Genomic DNA, 20,255 nt, shown 5'->3' with positions numbered 1-20,255 from the left:
GACTCTTAGCGACCCCATGGACTGCAGCCTACCAGGCTCCTCCGTCCATGGGATTTTCCAGGCAAGAGTACTGGAGTGGGGTGCCATTGCCCTCTCCGATATACCTACTAGAATGGCCAAAATCCAGAACACTGAAAACACCAAATGCTGGTAAAGATTGTGGAACAACAAGAACTCATGGCTGGTGGGAATGCAAAATGGCACAGCCAACTTGGAAGACAGTTTGGCAGTTCTTACAAAATTAAATATACTCTTACCATACAATCCAACAATCATGCTTCCTGATATTTACCCAAAGGAGATGAAAATTTATGCCCACACAAAAGCCTGCCCATGGACGATTATAATAACTTTATTCATAATTTCCAAAACTTGAAAGCAACCATATGTTCTAGGTAAAAGGATAAATAAACTGTGGTACATACAACAGAATATTATTCAGCAGTAGAAAGAAATGAGCTATCAATAGAAAGACAAGCAGGAATCGTAAGTACATACTGCTTAGTGAAAGAAGCTAATTTGAAAAGGCTGCATACTGTAAGGTTTCAACTACATGACATTCTAGAAAAGGCAAAACTATGGAGACAGGTAACAGATCAGTGGTTGCCAGAGGTTAGGGAGGGATGAATAAGGCAGAGCACAGAATATGTTCAGGGCAGTGAAAATTTTCTATATGCTATTTAAATCATGGATATATGTTATTATACTGTTGTCCAAATCCACAGAATGTACAACCTCAAGGGTTAACCCTAAAGTATATGGACTGTGCATAATACCTACAAATCAATGTAGTTTCATCTATTATAACAAATGTACCACTCTGGTGGGGGATGGACATAGATATGGGGGAAGTTGTACAAGTAGAGAGGCAGGGAATATAGAGGAAATCTGTATACTTTCCTCCTCTTAATTCTAATGTGAAACTAAAACTCTTCTAAAAAATAAAGTCTATTAAAACAAAAACTCTATTAGTCAATGAGATTGTGAAGGCCATTAAGAGATGTTTGCCAGCTGTTTCCACTTCACACCTTCTGGACACCTGAATCAGAACTGCACTTCCTGGCTGTTGTGTTGGGGCTTCCCTGGTGGCTCCAATGGTAAAGGATCCAATTGCAGTGCAGGAGATTCGGGGTCGATCCCTGCGTTGGGAAGATCCTCAGGAGAAGGGAATGGCTACCCACTCCAGTATTCTTGCCTGGAGAACTCCATGGACAGATGAGCCTGGCGGGCTGTTGAGTGGGGCCATGTGACTAGTTCTGACACAGTTGGATAAGCAGAAGTGACATGTATCACTTCCAAGCTAAAGCAGGGCTTTCCACAGCTCTCTTTTTCCTGGCAAATCCAAGCTCGTGACTGCCCTAAGTGCCAATGATGAACCAAGTCCCCCAACTGACCTCTCATGGGTGTACATCAGAGCAAGAAACAAACGTTTCTTGTTCTAACCCACTGAGCTTTTAGGAGTTGTTTCCTCAGGAAAATCTAGCTTACCTTGACTGATACAAAGATGATCAATAATTGCAGTATTACACTTGCAAAACTATGTCTTCTCCCCTCTGTCAGTCAGTGATGTGGCACATTTGAAGAGGCAAAGCTGACCCATGAACTTCATTCACAAATCTCTTCAACATCTAAAAGAGTCTAAGCACGTAGTCCAAGCAGACTCTTACTAAAATCTTGGCCTTATATTTTCAAGCACCTCAAAATTCTGGAGTCTTTCTCTCTCTCTTTCTTCCCCCTAAATAACTCTCTTATTAAGGTCTGTCTATCAAGCCACCTTGGGTCCACCTTCAAGTGCTGTGTAGCCTCCTAAGAAGGAAAGATTTTCCTCTCTGATTAATTTTCTCTCAAGAATCACAACTTTAGTCCTTCCACAGAGAGCATAGGAGGAGAATGATTCTAATCAAGTAAAAAGGCTGGAGAAGGTTGTGAGCCCCCAGAATTAGTACTGTTTATCTGGCAAATCATGGTCCTTTTGTTAGTGTCTGAGAGTCTCTTTTGCCGTCTCTTTTGTTTTCTTTCTTGATTTTTTCAGAAAACGGGTAGGAGCGGAACATTATTGGGAGGACCCTTCAAACCCCAACAAAGGCCAACTGGAAACCTTTCAGAAAGCTTCCATAACGACAGATCATTGATCATGCTTTATCCCTTTGTTGTGTGGGACGGTCACAGGTGTTGTGATAACCATGGAGAGTAAGATAGTAACACCCTGGTGCAGCCTCACCAAGTCACAGACGGGTCTCTACCATCTATGACTCTTTCCTGGCACTCTCAGGTTTGCAGAGCAGTCCAGCCAAAGGTCCAGTTCCCACACAAGAAGATCAATACGTTCATGACCTGTGCACAAAGGGCTTGCTGATCCCCAGGGTCACCTCCAGTCTCTGCAGCAAGTTCCCAGCCAATTCTAGAAAGCCCCTTCTCTTCTACCTTTTCAGCTTGGCTGCTCTTCTTATCTTCTCATCAAACTTGAAATCTCTCTCTGCTGCACTGATTCATAAACATATGTCTACTTAAGGAGAAAAAGGAGAAAAAACACACAGGAAAATATCCTCTGAATCTCTCTTTGCAATATCATATGATTTGTGGCTGTTTCATCCTCCACACATACAACATTGACTTCTTCACAAGGGCCATCTGGGCATTACAAATGTGTCACAACACAGCAAAGCAGTGTTGGCCAAGCCGTGGCATCTACTTCTGGGATCTACAAACCACAGCTGACTGCTGATGCTCTATATTCTCTAGATGCATGATGACTACTTTCAGGGTTATCAACAAATTCAGGAGCTGGCACAAGGTCCAATCTACAGCTTTCTGATTACAAAAAGCAATCTGGAATCTTCTTTGATCCACTCATTTACTCATGAAACTCAGTAGGTCACCAAGTCTTGCTTCAATGTCTCTCAAGAACGTCTTTAGTTTTTTCTACTCCTATTCTTGTGAGGTCCCCGGCGTGTGTACTGGATGACAGAACTAACTGGTTCTCCTATCACAGTCTCCACCCTCACCATGGTGATCACTGCGAAACATCCATATGACTACCAGGTTGCCTTCTGGCTGCTCAGCCCAGGGGATAAGAGCATGGGTGTTAGTGTCAGGTAAGAACAAGGTTCAAGTCCAGACTCTGCTACTAACAAGTCCTTCACTCCAGGCTGTGCTTTCTTCACCTCAGATGGGGAACAACAATGGAACCTACCTCGTGGAGTTCGGGAAGATTGAGTGGGGTGATGTATGCTAGGCACTTAGCATAGTATTTTGGCATCCAGTAAGAGCTCAACAAACATTTATTATCATATGTTCCAAGCATCTGAGGCCCTGCAAATTATGTTCAGAGCAGACTGTTGCACCTCCTTTCACTATTAAGCTGCACAGTGGCTGTGACTCCTTCGTCCCAAGGGTCTCACCCTGTGCTGCTCACATGCTGCTGGTCCACAGCCCTCATGGCAACACTGTGCTAGGTTGTTTCAGTTGCATTGGACTCCTTGTGACCCCACGGACTTCAGCCTGCCAGGCTCCTCTGTCCATGGGATTCTTCAGGTAAGAATACTGGAGTGAGGTGCCACGCCCTCACGGGATCTTCCTGACCTAGGGATCAAACTTGTGGAATCTCGTGCATCTTCTGCATCACAGGCAGATTCTTTACCGCTAAGCCACCCGGGAAGCCCCATGGCAACATCAGGACTTTACTTTTACCTCCAGCCTGCTAGTCCCCGAAATGTAGAAAGAGTAGGCAGACGGTCATATTTTCAACAAAACTTGCATTAGGAGACGATACCCTAAAATTACCCCTGGAAAAGGTATGTTAGTTTCTAAAATTGGTACAATTTCTTGATGTCTAATCATCTTTATCTCTTAAGAACAAAGGTCTTACTAAAGCAGAACCTTTAAGGCCCACATATACAGTCTTCTCAAACTCACCAGAAGGGGGAGTGCCTGCATAAAGCAGGATCTCGGCACTCCCTCTCAAGGGGACAGTTATTTGTTCCAGGGCTCATAATCCAATGACATTAGATATATAAATCAAAATGAATTCCCTGTTATTTGCAGGAATCTAAGTTCTAGTTACTAGAATACCTGAGTTACCTGGATTCCAAACTGGTGATGATTCCTATCCATGCTTCATTCCTTCCTGTTAGCCTATGCATAGTACAAGTACCACAATACTCAAAAGCCTGGAGCTAGGCCGCCTGGACTCAAATCCTGCCTGTATCACTTGCTAGCTGTGTGATCTTTGGTAAAATGTTTAATCTCTCTGTGCTTCAGTTCCCTCAACTGTAGAATGGAAGAACCATGGGACCTATTTCCTGGACTACTGCAAAGATTAAATGAACCAATATGTACAAGTACTTAGAATAGTGTCCGTTACACAGTGAATAAATACTGTATGTGATTTTGCTCTTTTTAATGGTACTACTCTGTAGTTAACAATCATCCTAGAGCCTCACAGACAAGGCAAAGAGAAGCAGACACTGAATCTGTTATCTTGAAAGCAGCTCAGTAAAGGAAACCTTGCCAATGGATTCTATTCTATTAATTCTTGGGGTCAAAATTTCTGTAAAGACCACTGGACAGGGGAGAGGCAATGCAAAGTTCAAAACAGAAAGGATTACTTAATTATCCTAGATTTCACTTTCAGAAACTCAGGGTAGTCAAAACCCATAAGAAAATATATGGCTCTAATAATTGCTGATGGTTCATAAACAGCCACCCAGGGGACCCCACATTATTGAGACTGTCATTGATGGGGGACCTTGCCAGTGCCCAGAAATATTGCCCTGCCACCTGAAACCGTCTGCCCCCACATTACAAATATTTTTAGTTCACGACATGATTTCCACATTCCCTGTAGTATGAATACTTTCTCACCTCTATCATTCCTACGAACGTCTACCGCTATTACCTGAGTTCATTTTTATGGATTTCCACTATTTTTCTTTCCAGCTTCTGTGACTGCTTGGGGAAAATCTCAAATTCACTGATGTAATTCTCAGGATGCTCATCAGGATCGTAATCACCAAGCTCAGCTGTAACCAATAAAAAATAAACAGAAAGATTAAAAACAACAAAAACAGGATATACATGGAATGGCTCCTGCCACCCAAAAGAAGAGAGTGGAACAAGCTCACACAACAAAATGTGTTTGTCTCTATGGAAAGACTACAGCCTGAGTGTCTAGAAGGTCATATTCTAGTTTAGATTTAGCTGTGTGATCTTGGACACTTGTTGAATGAACTCTCTGAGTCTCATTTTCTTCAACTATACAGTAAAGGAATCTAAATAGTTGTTTCTCAGTGGGGCACTATTGGCATTTGGGGAAATAAACAATTCTTTATTGTTTCAGACCTTCCAAGGTATGAGCTCAACCATTGAGCACTCCCACCCTTCAGGTTCTAGGTGGTGGTGGCATACCCACTATTGTGAACACCCAAAATGCCTCCCAATATTTCCAAGTGTTCCCCATGATAGGAGTGTTACCACCTGTATTTGGAACCCACTGAGTGTTCCTCAAGCCTCCTTTCATAGCTAATTTTCTCTGAGTCAAAGAATTCCCTGACTGGAGCTGTTTACTCTGAGATTTGTGCAGATGTGGCCCATTCAATGAAAAAAATCAAAACATAAAGGACCCAAGAGGATTTATTTATTTAAAAATAAATGGATTGCTCTTCAAATTAAAGAGAGCGTGTCTAAGTATGGCTGAGCATCCCTGATTAAGGTTTCTTTAAGGTTTCTGGGTTCTAATACAGGGTTCCTGCAGAGGATCTTTAGGGGTAAAAAGAAATGCCTGCACATTTCTGAGCACCCAGAAGGTCTATGAGAAGATGGACTAAGGATGAGCACTGACCACAGCCTGAAGCAGCAAAGGGGCTGTTCTTGCAATGGGAGTACATTCTACTGATTCCACAAGCTTTCTAAGAAAAATGAGCCAGAAGAGGCAAGCATCTCAGGCAGAAATAGCCCAGGAAAGTAAATTAAAGGTGGTGGGAAAACTGTATTGGAAGAACTTGATCATCAACATGACTTTGAAGTAGATAGAAATCAATATGCCTTGAGCACATCTGCAAAATCACATCCAACTCTGTAATTTGCATCTACTGTCCCTGTACTGTTGAATCATCTAATGATGGTAAAAGGACAAAACAGGGAGGAAAGCAAAGCTCTTTAAAGCTTCTCAATAGAGTTCAAATTACCATACAACCTAAATGCACATGACATGAGGAAGGACTTTCAAAATAAGATACCAAATGTCATCAGCCACAGAGGGGAAATTGATTAATTTGATATCAATATTAAAACATTTCACTAATATAGTCAAAATAATAAGCTGAAATAACATATTTGCAAAATAGAAATCAGACAAAGGCTAATATCTAGAATAAAGAAAAAAAATTCCTACAAATCTATAAGTAAGTGGGGAGGAATTCCAATAGGAAAAGGTGAAGGAATGTCAACAGCCAATTCACAGAAGGGGAAACCCAAAGAGCTCATGTATGGAGAGTTGCTCAAACTCATCAGTGCTGAGGGGGCTATGCAAACCAAAACTCGAAGATGTCACTTTATACCTATAAGATTAACAAAAGGTTTAGTAAGTCAGATGATTCTATGTGTTGGCCGGAACATGAAGAAATAGAAGAGCTTATGACATATTTGAAGATTCTTGATGCATGCAGCTCTCCTAGAGAGCAAGCCCAGAGTATTTAGTCTAATCTTACAACCCAGCAAGCCCATTTCTGGGCATATATTCTAGAAAAACTCTAGGTGCAACAAAAGATATGGGGCAACTTGGGTGTTCATTACTGCTGGGAGCAGTAAATAGCACAAGGGCAATGTACCCCACTGGACTCTCTGCAGCAATTCAAAGCAACAAAATAGAACTATACCCAGAAATGTGAGTAGATTCCCCAAATAGTGTTCTGAGCATAAAAAGGAAGGATTAAATATAGCCCCATTTAATTTATGAAACTTAAGAATATATACACACAAAATAATACTAATCATTTTATAAGGATGTTATGTCAAGTCAATGACATACAAGAATCCAGTTGTTGCCTTTAGGAATAAGACTAATGAAAAAAAAGGAAACTCAACCAATAGGTGGGCCAATGGGACCAGGGATGAAAGTGAGCCACCAACTAGTGATTAACTCAATCTAACCTTCAAAAAAAACCCACCCATAACACACTGACACATATAAACACACACACACATACACATGACCCCTGTGAGCTGGCTACGGACCCCAAAATTTAGGAAATGGTATAACTCAGAGCCTACTTTTCCATAGGGAGTGGATCACTGATAGTAAACTATGCCACACCCAATGCAAATGTCAGCTTGCACAGTGGTTAGTAGCATTGTTTGTGCTTGTGCAGTTTTGTGTTGCATTTGTATTGTTCGTGGTGGGTACTTCTCCTTTCAGGAAAACTTGTGAGATACAATGGCCTTGTACTGCCAAACACAGCAAATAAGTAGCCTGGCAAACTAAGAGAAGGAACGCCATGGAACCTGCACAGGGTTGCTGACAAGGTAAATGTCAACGTCTGCCCCATCACTTGCCCTGCTTTCTAGTTCTTTGAAGCTTATCTTTAACTTTGACTTCACCTGAAGCAAAAGCTTATGAATGATTAAGCTCATTTAAAATTCTGTTTTCCATCCCAAGAGGAGTTGGGTAAGCAGCATGTGGTTCTCTCCTGCGCATGGTATTGAGGGCAAGGTTACAAAAAATAACATACGCACATGGGCTGGCATGTGAGAATGTAAAATTAAAATAAAAGAGAATTTAATTGTCAGCAAAATCCAAAGAGCTGAAGCCAAATGATGAATGTGATCAGAAGATGGCAAAATAGGTATTGACTTTAAAGGGCACACAGGGCAGTGGCACTTCCCTTCTTTGGGGAGAGCTTGTTCCAAAAGAACTTGAGATACAAGACATTACAGCTCCAGGGTCGACTTCTTCAGAAGACTTCCCTCACCACCCTTGCTTGATGAGGGGCCGCTTGATGGGATCAGAGTGGGGACCCCCTGTGTCCCTCTATGTAGACACTGAGACACCATCAAAACTTCCTGTTTACCTGTCTGCCCCTACCCCTCAAAGGGACTTCACATAACAATGCCTGCCACCTAGGAGTGTCCAATAAATGCTTGGAGAACACATGGATGAGGGAGTAAACCAATCACTCTTTCCCAGGTACAGAGACAGAGCATACTCTGGTGCAATTTATGCAAGTGCCCTGCTTCAATTAACATAGTGGAGAATTTACTATGTGCCAGACACAGGGGTACTGCAGTGAAAAAGACTCCCAGAGTCCCACTTCCATGAAATTTAGATTCTACATAAGAGGCGATGCATAATAAGCCCCCAACCAACTTAACAAGATAATTTCTGATATAAGTGCTTATTAAAAGACAACAAAACAGAGACACTAGAAAGAATAATGTGCAGAGAGAGGTTCTTTTAATAGTCCAGGAAGACTTCTTGGAGGAAGTGACATCTAACACAGTTCTGAATAGCTAGAAGGAGCCACAGACCCACAGGGATTGGACATCCAGGAGTAGGAGATAAGATCAGTAATCCTGACATGTTACTGTTTTGCAGAAGGAACAGGAAAAGATGTGTACCAAGAAAGGCCAAAAATAGATCCCTACGGCTTTGTGTGTTTGTTTTGCAATTTTCATTATGAAAGACAATGCAAAGCATGCATTGAAAATACTCACATTCAGTGTGTACAGGTAGCAAACTCTGGGTGGCTGCCTGTTTTATATACTCAGAACATTCTGAAAGCTTAAAACATGCTCCTTCAAAGAATGTTAGCAAACAAGATGCCAATAAAGAGTCACATGCCCTCAGCTTTCTAATCCTTTACTCCACATTTCCTATCACTCTGAAAGCATAAGCAGTTCTGACAAAGCAGATCTTTATCTGCATTTGTAACGATCTCCAAGGCTGCTGTAATAACTCCCCCAGCCACAGAGAGTTTTATGAATCCAGCTTTTACTGGATTTGCTACAAATGGCCCGTGGACACCACTGCGTTTTTGAGGTCTGCCAGTCCATTTCCAACTCTACTCTCCAGACAGCATCTGTGAGTGTGGCCACTGATAATAGCAACGAGGGATGAAATGGGACCCTGATCATCTGGATGGGGGCTTTGTGGTTTTATCTCAAACATAAAACAGGATGGAGAGTTTCCCATTACAGATCCATATTGAGCTTGCCCTTGGAGAATTGACCATGATTCACTAATGCTTAAATGCGTTCTGAAACGCTCACAAGCTAGTCTGCTGCTCAGATTAGTATTGATTTGCTTTTCCTTTATGGAAGACAGTGCACCCTAACCAGGAACTTGCAGTCTTCACAGGAAAGAACCATGGGGTTCGAACATTCTTTAGCTCTGTGTATGAGAGGCAGCTTTCAGAAGCACGCACTCCACCTTGGAGTAGATGGAAGGACTAAATCTCATCAGGGTATCACCGTCATCCTGATTTTAAACTTGAATGTCTCCAAGGGTTTTAACAGCGCTGCCAAAACCTGCTGAGCAGCACTATGTTGCTCCCAGAGGAAGGGGAAAAGCAACACAGATAGACTTCAGATTTCTCAAAGAGTGCGCACACCCAGAAACAGGGTCCTAGGAACCGTTTCGCAGCACTGAGCATCCCCTGGGGACAGTGGTGAGTGACAGTGAAACCCCAGGAGAATGATGGGGGTTTCTCTTAAGCTGTGAATGAAGCCTGGAATTGTGATCAGACAGGTGACTGTCACGAACCACTTATGACCCCATCATAAGCTCCTTCATTATTTCAGATCCTTTATAAGGGTGACATGCTCATTTGGTAATCTCTCTCTCACCCCCTTCCCTCCTTCCTTCCTTCCTTCCCTCCCTTCCTCTCTCTTTCTCTCTCCCTCTCTCTGCATCCCTCCTCTCTTCTCCTAGTTCCCTTCCCCACCCTCCCTTTCTCTCAAAAACATGTCATCAGCATCCAAGCTACAAATGGCTGGAACACCTGAGTCCCTCCAAACAGGCCCAGCTGCCTCCCGGCAGGCCCAGGGGAACAGAACATCTGAGTCATTCTCCACGTGTGTCCCGAGCCCTTCCCTATGGCAATGCATTGCCTTGGGTCCTGGAAACTGCCTTCCCTCCAACAACTTTTTCTTACAGGTAGAAACAAATGAAAACCAACCTTGGGTCCTAAGTGTCTGCCACTTCCCACTAAGTGTTTGTCACTTCCCTCGGGGCCTGTTCAACCCTCAGACTAAGTCTCATGAAATCATCATGCAGCAGTGAAGGAGGTATGACCACCTCTTTCAATATATGAAGACATTAAAGCTTAAAGAGTTTAAATCACTTGTCTGTGGTGAAATAACCAGGAAATGGGAATTCAGGCTCAAACTGAGAAATGACAGACTGTGAGCCTGGGGTTCTCCTCACCACGCTATGTGACTGTTGTAAAGGTGAAGAATTAGATATGGTACACATATATACACATACTATACATGTGGATATGCCTGTATAAATGCCTTGACATTTCATCAAGGCATTCATCAAAGGTTTGAAATGACACCTGTTTGACACCTGCCTTCCTGGACACAGATCGCCCGCTCAATATACCCAGCACACCCCACACTTGGTGTTTGGAGCTCAGGGCATAGAAGACCCCATAATCTTTCAGAGCTTGTTATAAAGTCATGCATTCCGTCCCCTTCGAAACAGAGACTCGGAGCTCTCCCTTGGGACCTTGAGGACTCTGTTCATGCAGAGGCCCCTGGGACCACAACAGCCCACCTTCCACCAGGACCCCAGGGGCTTGGGAGGGAAGGAGGGGGGCTCTACTGCTGACCACCCAGCCCTGACTGGCCTCCAACCATGACACGGACAGGATGAGCACAGGCTGGGGAGGAGAGAGGCTCTGAACAGCCGAAGCTCTGCTGTCCCGTACAACAGTGGGGATGCGCAGCTGGGCCCACACTTACCTTGAACGATACAAGCACCCAGGTAGGCAGCATCCGAAAAGGAGCAGAGCAGTCGACCATGGAAAATATCTCTTTTAATTTGCAGGTACAAAAGGTATCTGCAATGAAAAAGGAGAAAGAGTTGCCATAAGTTTTGGCTGAGGCCTGGAAGAAGCAGAAGGATTGTGTATCTTTAATCCACCTGGGTCCCCAGAACCCTACTTGCGCTGCTTGGAGGGCAAGCAGAGGAAAACTGGGAGGGGCCCCCAGAGTTCGGAAAACTTGAAGTGTCTGCAGCCACTTCCAAGAGAGACGGGGAGGACAGAGGAGAGCCACGGGGCCTAGCAGCCACCGTCCCTGGGAGAAAAGTCCCACACAATGACAACCACAGCCACCCTCGGCCCCACCGGCACTTCAGGTACAGGTTGCCAGAGCTCTTGGTGGAATGAAGAGTCAGGAAACACACTCAGTCTTACAGAGACTAGTCCCACTCAATCAACCTCGAAAAGACGTGGTTACAAGGCCAGGAAGCCAGCTTACTCTCAGTGAGAGCTGTCATCTGTTTAGTATCCTCTCCTGCCATCTTCTCCAGGTCAGACAAACCTGATTCTGAGTGACAGGGGCTGGGGTGAGGGGTCAAGGAGCAGAGGACAGAAGGTGCTGGCTCCCGTGGAAGGATCAGCACCGTGCAGCTCCAGCATCGCAGAGACTCATTGAGAGGTAAAATCCTTTGAATTTTAATGTTGCAGCAAACTCTATTTTTGAAAACACTGTAGCACCAAACAAAAAAAATATGCCTGGCTCGATTCAGCTGGGGATGGGTGGGGGGCGGGGTGTCAGCTTGCTACTCCTAGCTCAGGTCATGTCACCACTGTCTCCTCTGTTCCTCCACGCCAATCATGCCCTCTTCAGATCTCCTCCTATTTCTTAGCTGGATTGATTCTTTCATTGAAGGGTCAGGCCTAGGGTCCTTATCTCTGACTAAAGTAACTTTACAGACGTTGCAGATTCTTTCTGCTTATTTTACAGTTTAAGTCGCAGAGATCAACCTTTTTCTTCTTTCCAGGTTCCTGAGGCCAGGTACGGGCAGCACCCCATCGGTCCCAGTCACTACCTCCAGAGCTCAAACAATCTCATCTTTTACTCAGCCTGAAGCTGAAGCTCCAGGATTTTGGCCACTTGATGCAAACAGCCAACTCGCTGGAAAAGTCCCTGATGCTAGGAAAGATTGAGGGCAGAAGGAGAGGAGGGCATCAGAGGATGAAATGGCTGGATGGCATCAATGATACAATGGACACGAACTTGGGCAAACTCCGGGAGATGGTGAGAGACAGGGAGGTTTGGCGTGTTGCAGTCCATGGCATTGCAAAGAGTCAGACATGACTGAGCAACTGAATGACAACAAAGCAGCTTCATGCACAGCCCCACTTAGAGAGCCTGCCTGAAGTGCTCAGACCATTCAGGTGCTGCCAGCCCACCCAGTCCCATCCCAGAGCACTGGAGCTCACCATCTCCTGACTCAGGGATGCACTGATGGGTTCAGTGGCTCCCTGGTGGTTCCATCTGATGAATCTTTACCTCACACCTGCTTTAGGCCCTGACAGTGCTAGGCACTGGGGACACCGTGGAGGCTCAAGTGACACTTTCTGTCCCCAGCTTTGTATGGAATTGTGTGCAGGGCATAAAGGTAGTCCCTAATAAATTTCCTGTCTGGGTTACTGTGAATTTTGTCAAAGGACCCATTTTGTCAAGGACCCAGAGTATCTCCTTAAACTGACACCTTTCACACTTTAGTGAGCTTGTGAATTACCCAGAGATCCTGTTAGAATGTGGATTCTGGTTCAGTAGGTCTGGGTGAGGCCCAAGAGTCCAGATTTCTAATAAGCTCCCCGGTGATGCTGAGCTGCAGGCGTATGGATCACACTTGAGTAAAAAGGTTCTAAACCAGAGGTTCTCATCCTGATTGCATATCAGAATTACACAGGGGAGCTTTTAGACAATACCAACATGGATCCTACCCAGACCTAATTAAATCAGAATCTTATTCCTCACCAAAACGTGTACATGAGTTTTCATAGCTGCATTCTTCATCATAGCAAAGCCGAATGCCCATCAACTTATGAAAGGATAAAGAAAAGTGGTATATCCGTATAATGTAATATTATTGACTCATAAAAGGAAGGAAGTACCTACTGATTCCTGCTACAACAGGGATGAAACTTGAAAACATTAAGCTAAGTGAAAAGTCAGACATAAAAGGTGTATGGACCACATATTGTATGATTCCATTTGTATAAAATTTTCACAATAGACCAGTCTACAGAGACAGAAATGTAGCTTCATAACTGCCAGGGGCTGAGGGGAGAGGAGAACGGGAAGGACTGCTTGAGTACTCGGTTTGCTGCTGGGGTGATAAAAATGTTGTGGAAGGGGATCACAGTGATGGTGACACAACTCTGGGAACATACCAACCCCCCCTGAACTGTATGCTCTAATATCTACCTAAGGGAACTAATGCTTTTGAAAATCCAATTGCCTTGGAGTGGTGGTTCTTGGAGGAGGGCATGGCAACCCACTCCAGTATTCTTGCCTTGAGAATCCCCATGGACAGAGGAGCCTGGTCGGCTGTAGTCCATGGGGTTGCAAAGAGTTGGACATGACTGAGTCACTAAGCACAGCACAGCACAGCTGTTCTTAAATTTTAACCTGCTTTACAATTACCTGCAAAGTCACTTCAGTTGTGTCTGACTCTCTGAGACCCTGTGGACCATAGCTTGCCAAACTCCTCTGTCCATGGGATTCTCCATGCAAGAACACTGGACTGGGTTTCCATTTCCCTCTCCAACAATTACCTGGAGTGCTTATGAAAATATAGATTGCAGGACCCCATCCCAGGCCTGGGGCAGAGACCAAGTTCCCAGGTGACGCTGTTGCTGTTAATTCAGTGACCTGACTTTGAGGACCAAGGCCCTTGACTATTCAGAATACCAGGGTTGTACGAATACTTGAGATGATGAAATCTTTCTTAAAGATTTTAAACTGCCAGGCTGAATGCCATCAAGTTTCTTTGCTACATGCTGAATGTATACATTAAACCAAAAGCATTCCTTTCCACGTTTTGGTGAGTTTAGCAGTGAAAAATGGTTTCAAATAAATATTCACTCATAAATCAGAGGTTTGGGTTCTGATCCCATAACTCAGATATTGCGTCTGATGAAAGCTTCCTGAGAAAGAAAATCAGCTTTCACAACAGCTGAGATTGGGTCCTTACTCAAATTAGCAAACTCTAGAAATAATCATGGATTATTATGGGTTCCACATAATCCACTGAGCCTTGCAAATGGCTTCAGGTTCAGATACTCATTTTTTAATGTAACAGTCACCAAAAAACAACAATAATAATGCATTTACATGTAGTCTCACCCCTCCCTGCATGAAAGAATTAAGCAATGAAAACACAAGAGGATCGGGGTCACACATTATTATGTACCATTGGTGATACACTTCTCCATCTAGTATGAATTTAAAGATGGTTCTTACCAAAACATTTTAAAGCAATATGCTTTTATTACACTCAATTGTATATAGCATTTACCTAAAGCCCTAGAAATCTAAAAGATTGTAAGGTGACTGTGTAAATGGAGAGATAAAAAGGTTAAAAAATGATTTCAAATGTCCTTCTTGCTGAGTATTCTTGTTGTTTTGCTCTTTTAAAACTGCTTTTCTTTCTCAGTGTTTATTTACACCTAAGCCTGGTCATAAATGTGATCTTAGCTTCTCATTTATTAACTTCTTAAATTTTAGATTAATTTATGATAAAATAACTTATCAAACAAGAAAAACTAAACTCTTTCGAGATAGGGTTTAAACCTAAGTATCTGAGTCATTCCATAGTTTGCAGATTCCTTTCAAATTCTAAGGACAGTGTTAACTCAGAAAAGCCCATTTCTACCTGTGCAAGGACACAGTATTATCTTAATTTCCATCAGAGACATAAAAATGTTCCACTATTAATACCTTAGCTATTCAGACAAAAGTAGGAAAATGCTAGCAAATTTAACTGAGAGGGATTTAACTGGAGTTAGTGACTAAAACTTTGTACCCTTTTACTTTCAAAAGGGGCTTTTCTCAATGTCAACAACAAAAAACACATCCTTAATTTATATTGTGATACATACTCAGTTTTTATCCTCCAGAAAAGATTTTAAAGCAAACAAGTGACAAAAGTGAGCCGTTTTGGCCCCCTGATGCAATAACGCCTGGCATGAGTATTTGATTTGATCTTCCTAATTACACTGTTAGCACCCAGAGGGGAGGACAAATATCTCCAATATGTCTCTCTCTCTATTTATTTAAGTAGCTCATACAGCCCTTGCAGATAGCAGAACTGAGGAAGAACTTAACAAATAAATGATTAAATTTTCAAGCCAAAAGCAGGCTGAAGCCACATACAATTTGATTCTATTTGCATGAAATGTCCAAAACAGGTAAACCCATAGAGACAGAAAGCAGATGAGTGGTTTCCTGGGCCAGGGGATGAGAGAGTGAGTAGTAACTGCTCATGGGTATGAGCTTTCTGGGGGTCAGGGGGATGATGACATGCTCTGGAACTAGATAATGGTGATGGTTGCCCAACATGTTGAATGTGCTTAATGGCACTGAATTGTACACTTTGAAACAACAAAAAATAATTTGTTATGTGAATTTTATCTTAATTTTTAATAAAGGCAGGCAGATTGCAAAATGCCAACCACCACTTACAATGTCCATCATCTCCTTTCCCCTGCATACCCTGCCCCACCCCTAAGCACAAACCTCCACCAATGGCTATGCACAAATTACTAATAGAGAAAGGCTCCCTTCCAAGGTCACCCTTTGCCACTATGGTGGAGCCTGACTGGCCCCTCATGGATAATAAGACGGCACAACCCCCAAGAACCCTACACGTGCCTCTGCACACAATGATCAGGGCCAACTGCCTTTGCTTCTCTTCTGCGCTTGGACCCACACAGATTATTCTGAGAGAAGACTAGATGCAAAGACTTTTTGCAGTCATCAAATTAAAGCCTCATTAAGAACTAAGCATCAAATCAAAGCCTCATTAAGAACTAAGCACTAAGAGCATGGGCTCTTCTTTATACACCGAGTAGGCCCTCCTGGGACCCTGCTCAGTGGCACTGCCAAGGCTGCTTGTGGAACCTCCAGAAAGTAGACTATTTGCGCGTGGCCACGGCAGAAGGAGACAAGAAGTGGGGGGAGGCCCAAGAACTAGAAAATGCAAATAGCTGGGCAGGAGAGGGTAGCTGGCTCCACGGTTGGTCGTTTAGCAAGTGGAATGTGGGATGACAAACATTCCATTCTGTCAAGGGATCTTTTCCCTTCCAGAAAATCTTAGATCCCCAGGATAAGTCCCAGGGGCTGCACTAGCTATGAATTTGCCCATATCCTAAAGACAGTCATCTTCTGTTTATTTTTAGCAACCCACTGTCAGATGTTTTCAGGGAGCAGCTCCTCCTTATCCCCACTGCTTTTTTGCACAGTTAATTACACTCCTAATGACAACGGTTTGAAAAATCCCAAGACAATTAAGTGCAAGAGAAACAATGCCAAGCCAAATACTGAGCTGAGGCGTCTGCTTGGTGGAGATGCTCTGCTCTAGAAGGAAGACTCAGCGGCCCTGGCTTTGGCTCAAGGGGCACGTTAAACACACAAACAAACAAACAAAATACCTGGTGAGCTCTTCTTTAATCTTCAAGGGTTCATGTGGGTAGAATTTCACTCTAAAGCACATGGTGTATGGTGGATGAGCTGAAACATCATAAAGAAAAAGCATGAGAAAAGCAGCAAAAGACCATGAACTCAAACACACACAGGCGAGTCAGCCATGCAGCCTTCCCCACTCTAGCCTGGGGGGAGTGGGAGGAGGATTTTCTGAAAGAAGAAACAAAGCAACAGTGACCACAAAACTCAATGGAAATGCTTGACAAGACACCTGAAGCAAACTAGGATACAGGTAACCTAGTCGGTCAGTACAGATTTCCATGTCACGGCTCCTTCCTTCTCTCCAGGCCACAGCTTCAAATAACATTTTCTCTTCCAATTCTTTCCACTCTCTTCTGACACATACATTGTTCCTAAGTACCACTCAGGATTTTGACCTAGTGAAATATTTTTTTAGCCTGTGAGATGGAAAAATGTCACCACACATGACTAGTTTTCCCAAAGTGATAGTGCCTTTGAACTAAAATCAAGATTCTTAAAATGCAGTCTGCCATGTACAGATTCTACTCTGTATAATTTTAGTATTATTTTAGTGTTATCTATCAATGAGGCAGTCGCTTGCATGAAAAGAAACACTTTTATAACTTCTTGCTTTGTCTGAATCAAGATGGCTATATGTAGACTGAAATTCTGGTTGAGGTTTGTTGATTCTGGAATGTACTAATTGCATTAAAACATCCAGAACTCAATAAGCTCCCAAGGGGATTCTATAGGATTTCTGATACCTTTAATTATAAGACCCCTGTTGACTTGCAATATTAACCTAATAAATGCACACAAGTATAGTAAGATACATTTAGATTTCAGTTCATATACAAAATGAGCATCTTAAAATCAAAGAAGTATGATGATTAGTAGTAGTATTTCTATGGACCTGACATTATTATTTGTCTCTGAATCATTATGGTGCTTGAGATCATCTCTGAGTCTACATCCAAATGTGACTATGAAATAGCACTCTCTTCTGTCTCAAATCTTCTTTCATAATAAGCAGGGGTTAAATCACCAGTCAATTCTATAACGTCTGGGACTATTCTGTATGTAGACAAATTCTTTATGTAGAAAGGACTATCAGCATCAAAAAATGAATGTATAATGAGGGTAGTTTAATCTGGAAAATAATTATTTAAAACAGTTTGGAAGAAAGCATCCAATTCCCAGGAAAACATAGCAGCATTTTGCTGGATATCTCAGGAAAGAAAAACTGATTAAAAATACACACGCACACACACAGGTGTCAGAACCCTTTACTCAACGCTCCACTTCTTCACCAGAAACTAGCAAATTTCTTAACTGAGTTGTTTGACTTAACTGTTTCTTAACTGACCGTGTGTTCCCTACATTTAAGAAAGGGAGCATTTTTCTGGAGCACAAGGGGAAAATGTACACCTCTTATACAGCAAAAAATGAAGAAAAACACAAATGGATTCTTAAGTCATTCATCTTTCACAATATCTAGAAACTCAGTTTTGATTCAAAATACTTTATCTTCACACGTTCCCCAGGTTTTTTTCAATTTGTTTAAATCATCTCTAAAAAATGAAAATTAATAGTGTTTTTAATGATAAAATGTGTCCTTAATAAAAAGATTGAGACAGTTGTTATACAAGCAACAGAACAAAAAAGAAAACAGCATTTTAAAAAGGCTTTTTCTCTTTTCTTTCTTCCTCCTTTTATTAAGGTCCTCAAAATTAATACATGTTTAAGCACAACCAATGAAGCTAGACAGACAGATGATAGAGAGATGAAAGACAGATAGACAGATGGATACTGATAGACAGACAGATGAGCCTTCCCCTTTCACTTTCCTTCACTTTTGTCTCCATTCCTGCCCTTTCTGTCCCCCAGCTCCCCACCCCACCCCAGACTCTCCAACCACTGTTAACAACCACTTCATCTCTATGCTTCTCCACTTTTGCCATCCTCACACATGATTACACACATAAGTAATTTTTTAATTTATTCTCACAAAATAAGATCATACTATGTATGTTTCTCTTATCTCATTCAACTATCTTGCCCATTCATCTAGGACATTAGGTACAGATCTAAATCACTGTCTATAACAACTGCACAATAGTTCATATGATATACTAGAATTTACTCATCTATTCTTTTTTAATTATTCAGGTTGTTCCAACATTACAATACATGCATTCTGTAATGTATACCATATATATTATTGATATATACAATAGTGAGTTATATCATTAAATGCAAGTGTTTTTATTCCATATATCATTAACTATTTCATATATTGTTAAATATATATATATATTTTAATATAGACTCCCAATATTTCAATTTGGGGGAATAAAATCAGCTGACTGAAGGCAAATAGAGAAAAGGAGGCTCACAGAAGGTAGACCCAAATGAGAGCTGTCATTTTCTCTTCTACCTGGTCAGCGTATTTCCTTGCCATGCCCTAGGCTGGCTTCAATAGTTATCTGAGCTCATCGGATACAAACAGGGATTTGCACTCCTCCTAAGGGACCACGCAGTGAGGCTCAGAGGTGGTCCCCAGGCAGCCATCTTTGAATTCCATGACTGTAGGCAAGCCTTTCAGCCATCCTTGTTCCAAGACCTGAGGCTTCAGAATGATCTAATGCTTCTTCCACATGGAGAGCCCTTCCATCATTTGAAGACACAGCTCAAGGTCTTTCTGAGCCTTTTCTAAAATAAACATCCTGAGGGACTTGCCTGGTGGTCCAGGGGTTAAGAATTTGCTTTCCAATGCAAGGGATTTGAGTTCTATCCCTGGTCGGGGAACCAAGATTCCTACATGCTGCGGGGCAACTAAGCCTGTACACCACAACCAGAGAGCCCACCAACCACAACTGCTGTGCCCATGTGCCACAGCTAGAGGAGCTGGCACACTGCAATAAAAAGCTCACACTGCCAAAAAATTAATACAAATAAATATCCCCAGTGCTTGTAACTGCTCCTCATATGGGAGTTTTGAGTGCCCTCACCCTGGATATATTCCTGCCCCCTCTGTGCTTCCTCAGGCCTGGAGCCCCAGCAGTTGCCAGAGCTGCTCAGGTGAGGGGACCATCACAGGCTTCACTTTGAACATAACTGTTGCTCCCTATCAACAGCCTCCTCTCAGTGCTGATTCACTCTGAGTTTACAGCACACCAACAGCTGTAATTCTTTTCATATATGTTGCTGCTAAGTCAGACAGGAAAAAGTCACTAAGCTCCTGCCATCTCCTCCTCCGTTTTCTGGGATGTGATCATGGAAGAAATTCATACAAGGTTCCAGTGGTAGGCTCACCACTAGATCCCTTATCAGAGAAGGGATGCCAAGCAGCTAGCAGAAAAATCAGGAGGTGGCATTTTTCTTGTTTTTTAGTAATTTTATGTATTTAATTTTTTTTATTTTTTTTTAAATTTTATTTTATTTTTAAACTTTACATAATTGTATTAGTTTTGCCAAACATCAAAATGAATCCATCACAGGTATACATGTGCTCCCCCTCCTGAACCCTCCTCCCTCCTCCCTCCCCATACCATCCCTCCAGGTCGTCCCAG

The 20,255-nt window shown here is 42.6% G+C and overlaps 1 protein-coding gene across 3 annotated transcripts in view; it reads right to left on the bottom strand.

The window, feature by feature from the left end:
- FRMD3 (FERM domain containing 3) overlaps positions 1-20,255 on the bottom strand; it is a 343,072-nt gene that overhangs the window by 110,152 nt on the left and 212,665 nt on the right. For all 3 annotated transcript variants that reach the window (XM_010840081.1, XM_010840079.1, XM_010840080.1), the window contains exons 4-6: positions 16,671-16,749; positions 10,963-11,060; positions 4,898-5,021 (exon numbers count right to left, since the gene is read on the bottom strand). In XM_010840081.1, the coding sequence (XP_010838383.1) occupies positions 4,898-5,021; positions 10,963-11,060; positions 16,671-16,749 (301 nt within the window). The remainder of the gene's footprint in view (positions 1-4,897; positions 5,022-10,962; positions 11,061-16,670; positions 16,750-20,255) is intronic.

This window comes from Bison bison, unplaced genomic scaffold (assembly GCF_000754665.1).
Source record: "Bison bison bison isolate TAMUID 2011002044 unplaced genomic scaffold, Bison_UMD1.0 scf7180017864141, whole genome shotgun sequence".
Lineage (NCBI taxonomy): Eukaryota > Metazoa > Chordata > Mammalia > Artiodactyla > Bovidae > Bison > Bison bison.
The sequence above is the reverse complement of the archived record's forward strand: the minus strand, read 5'-3'. Positions and strand labels throughout refer to the sequence as shown.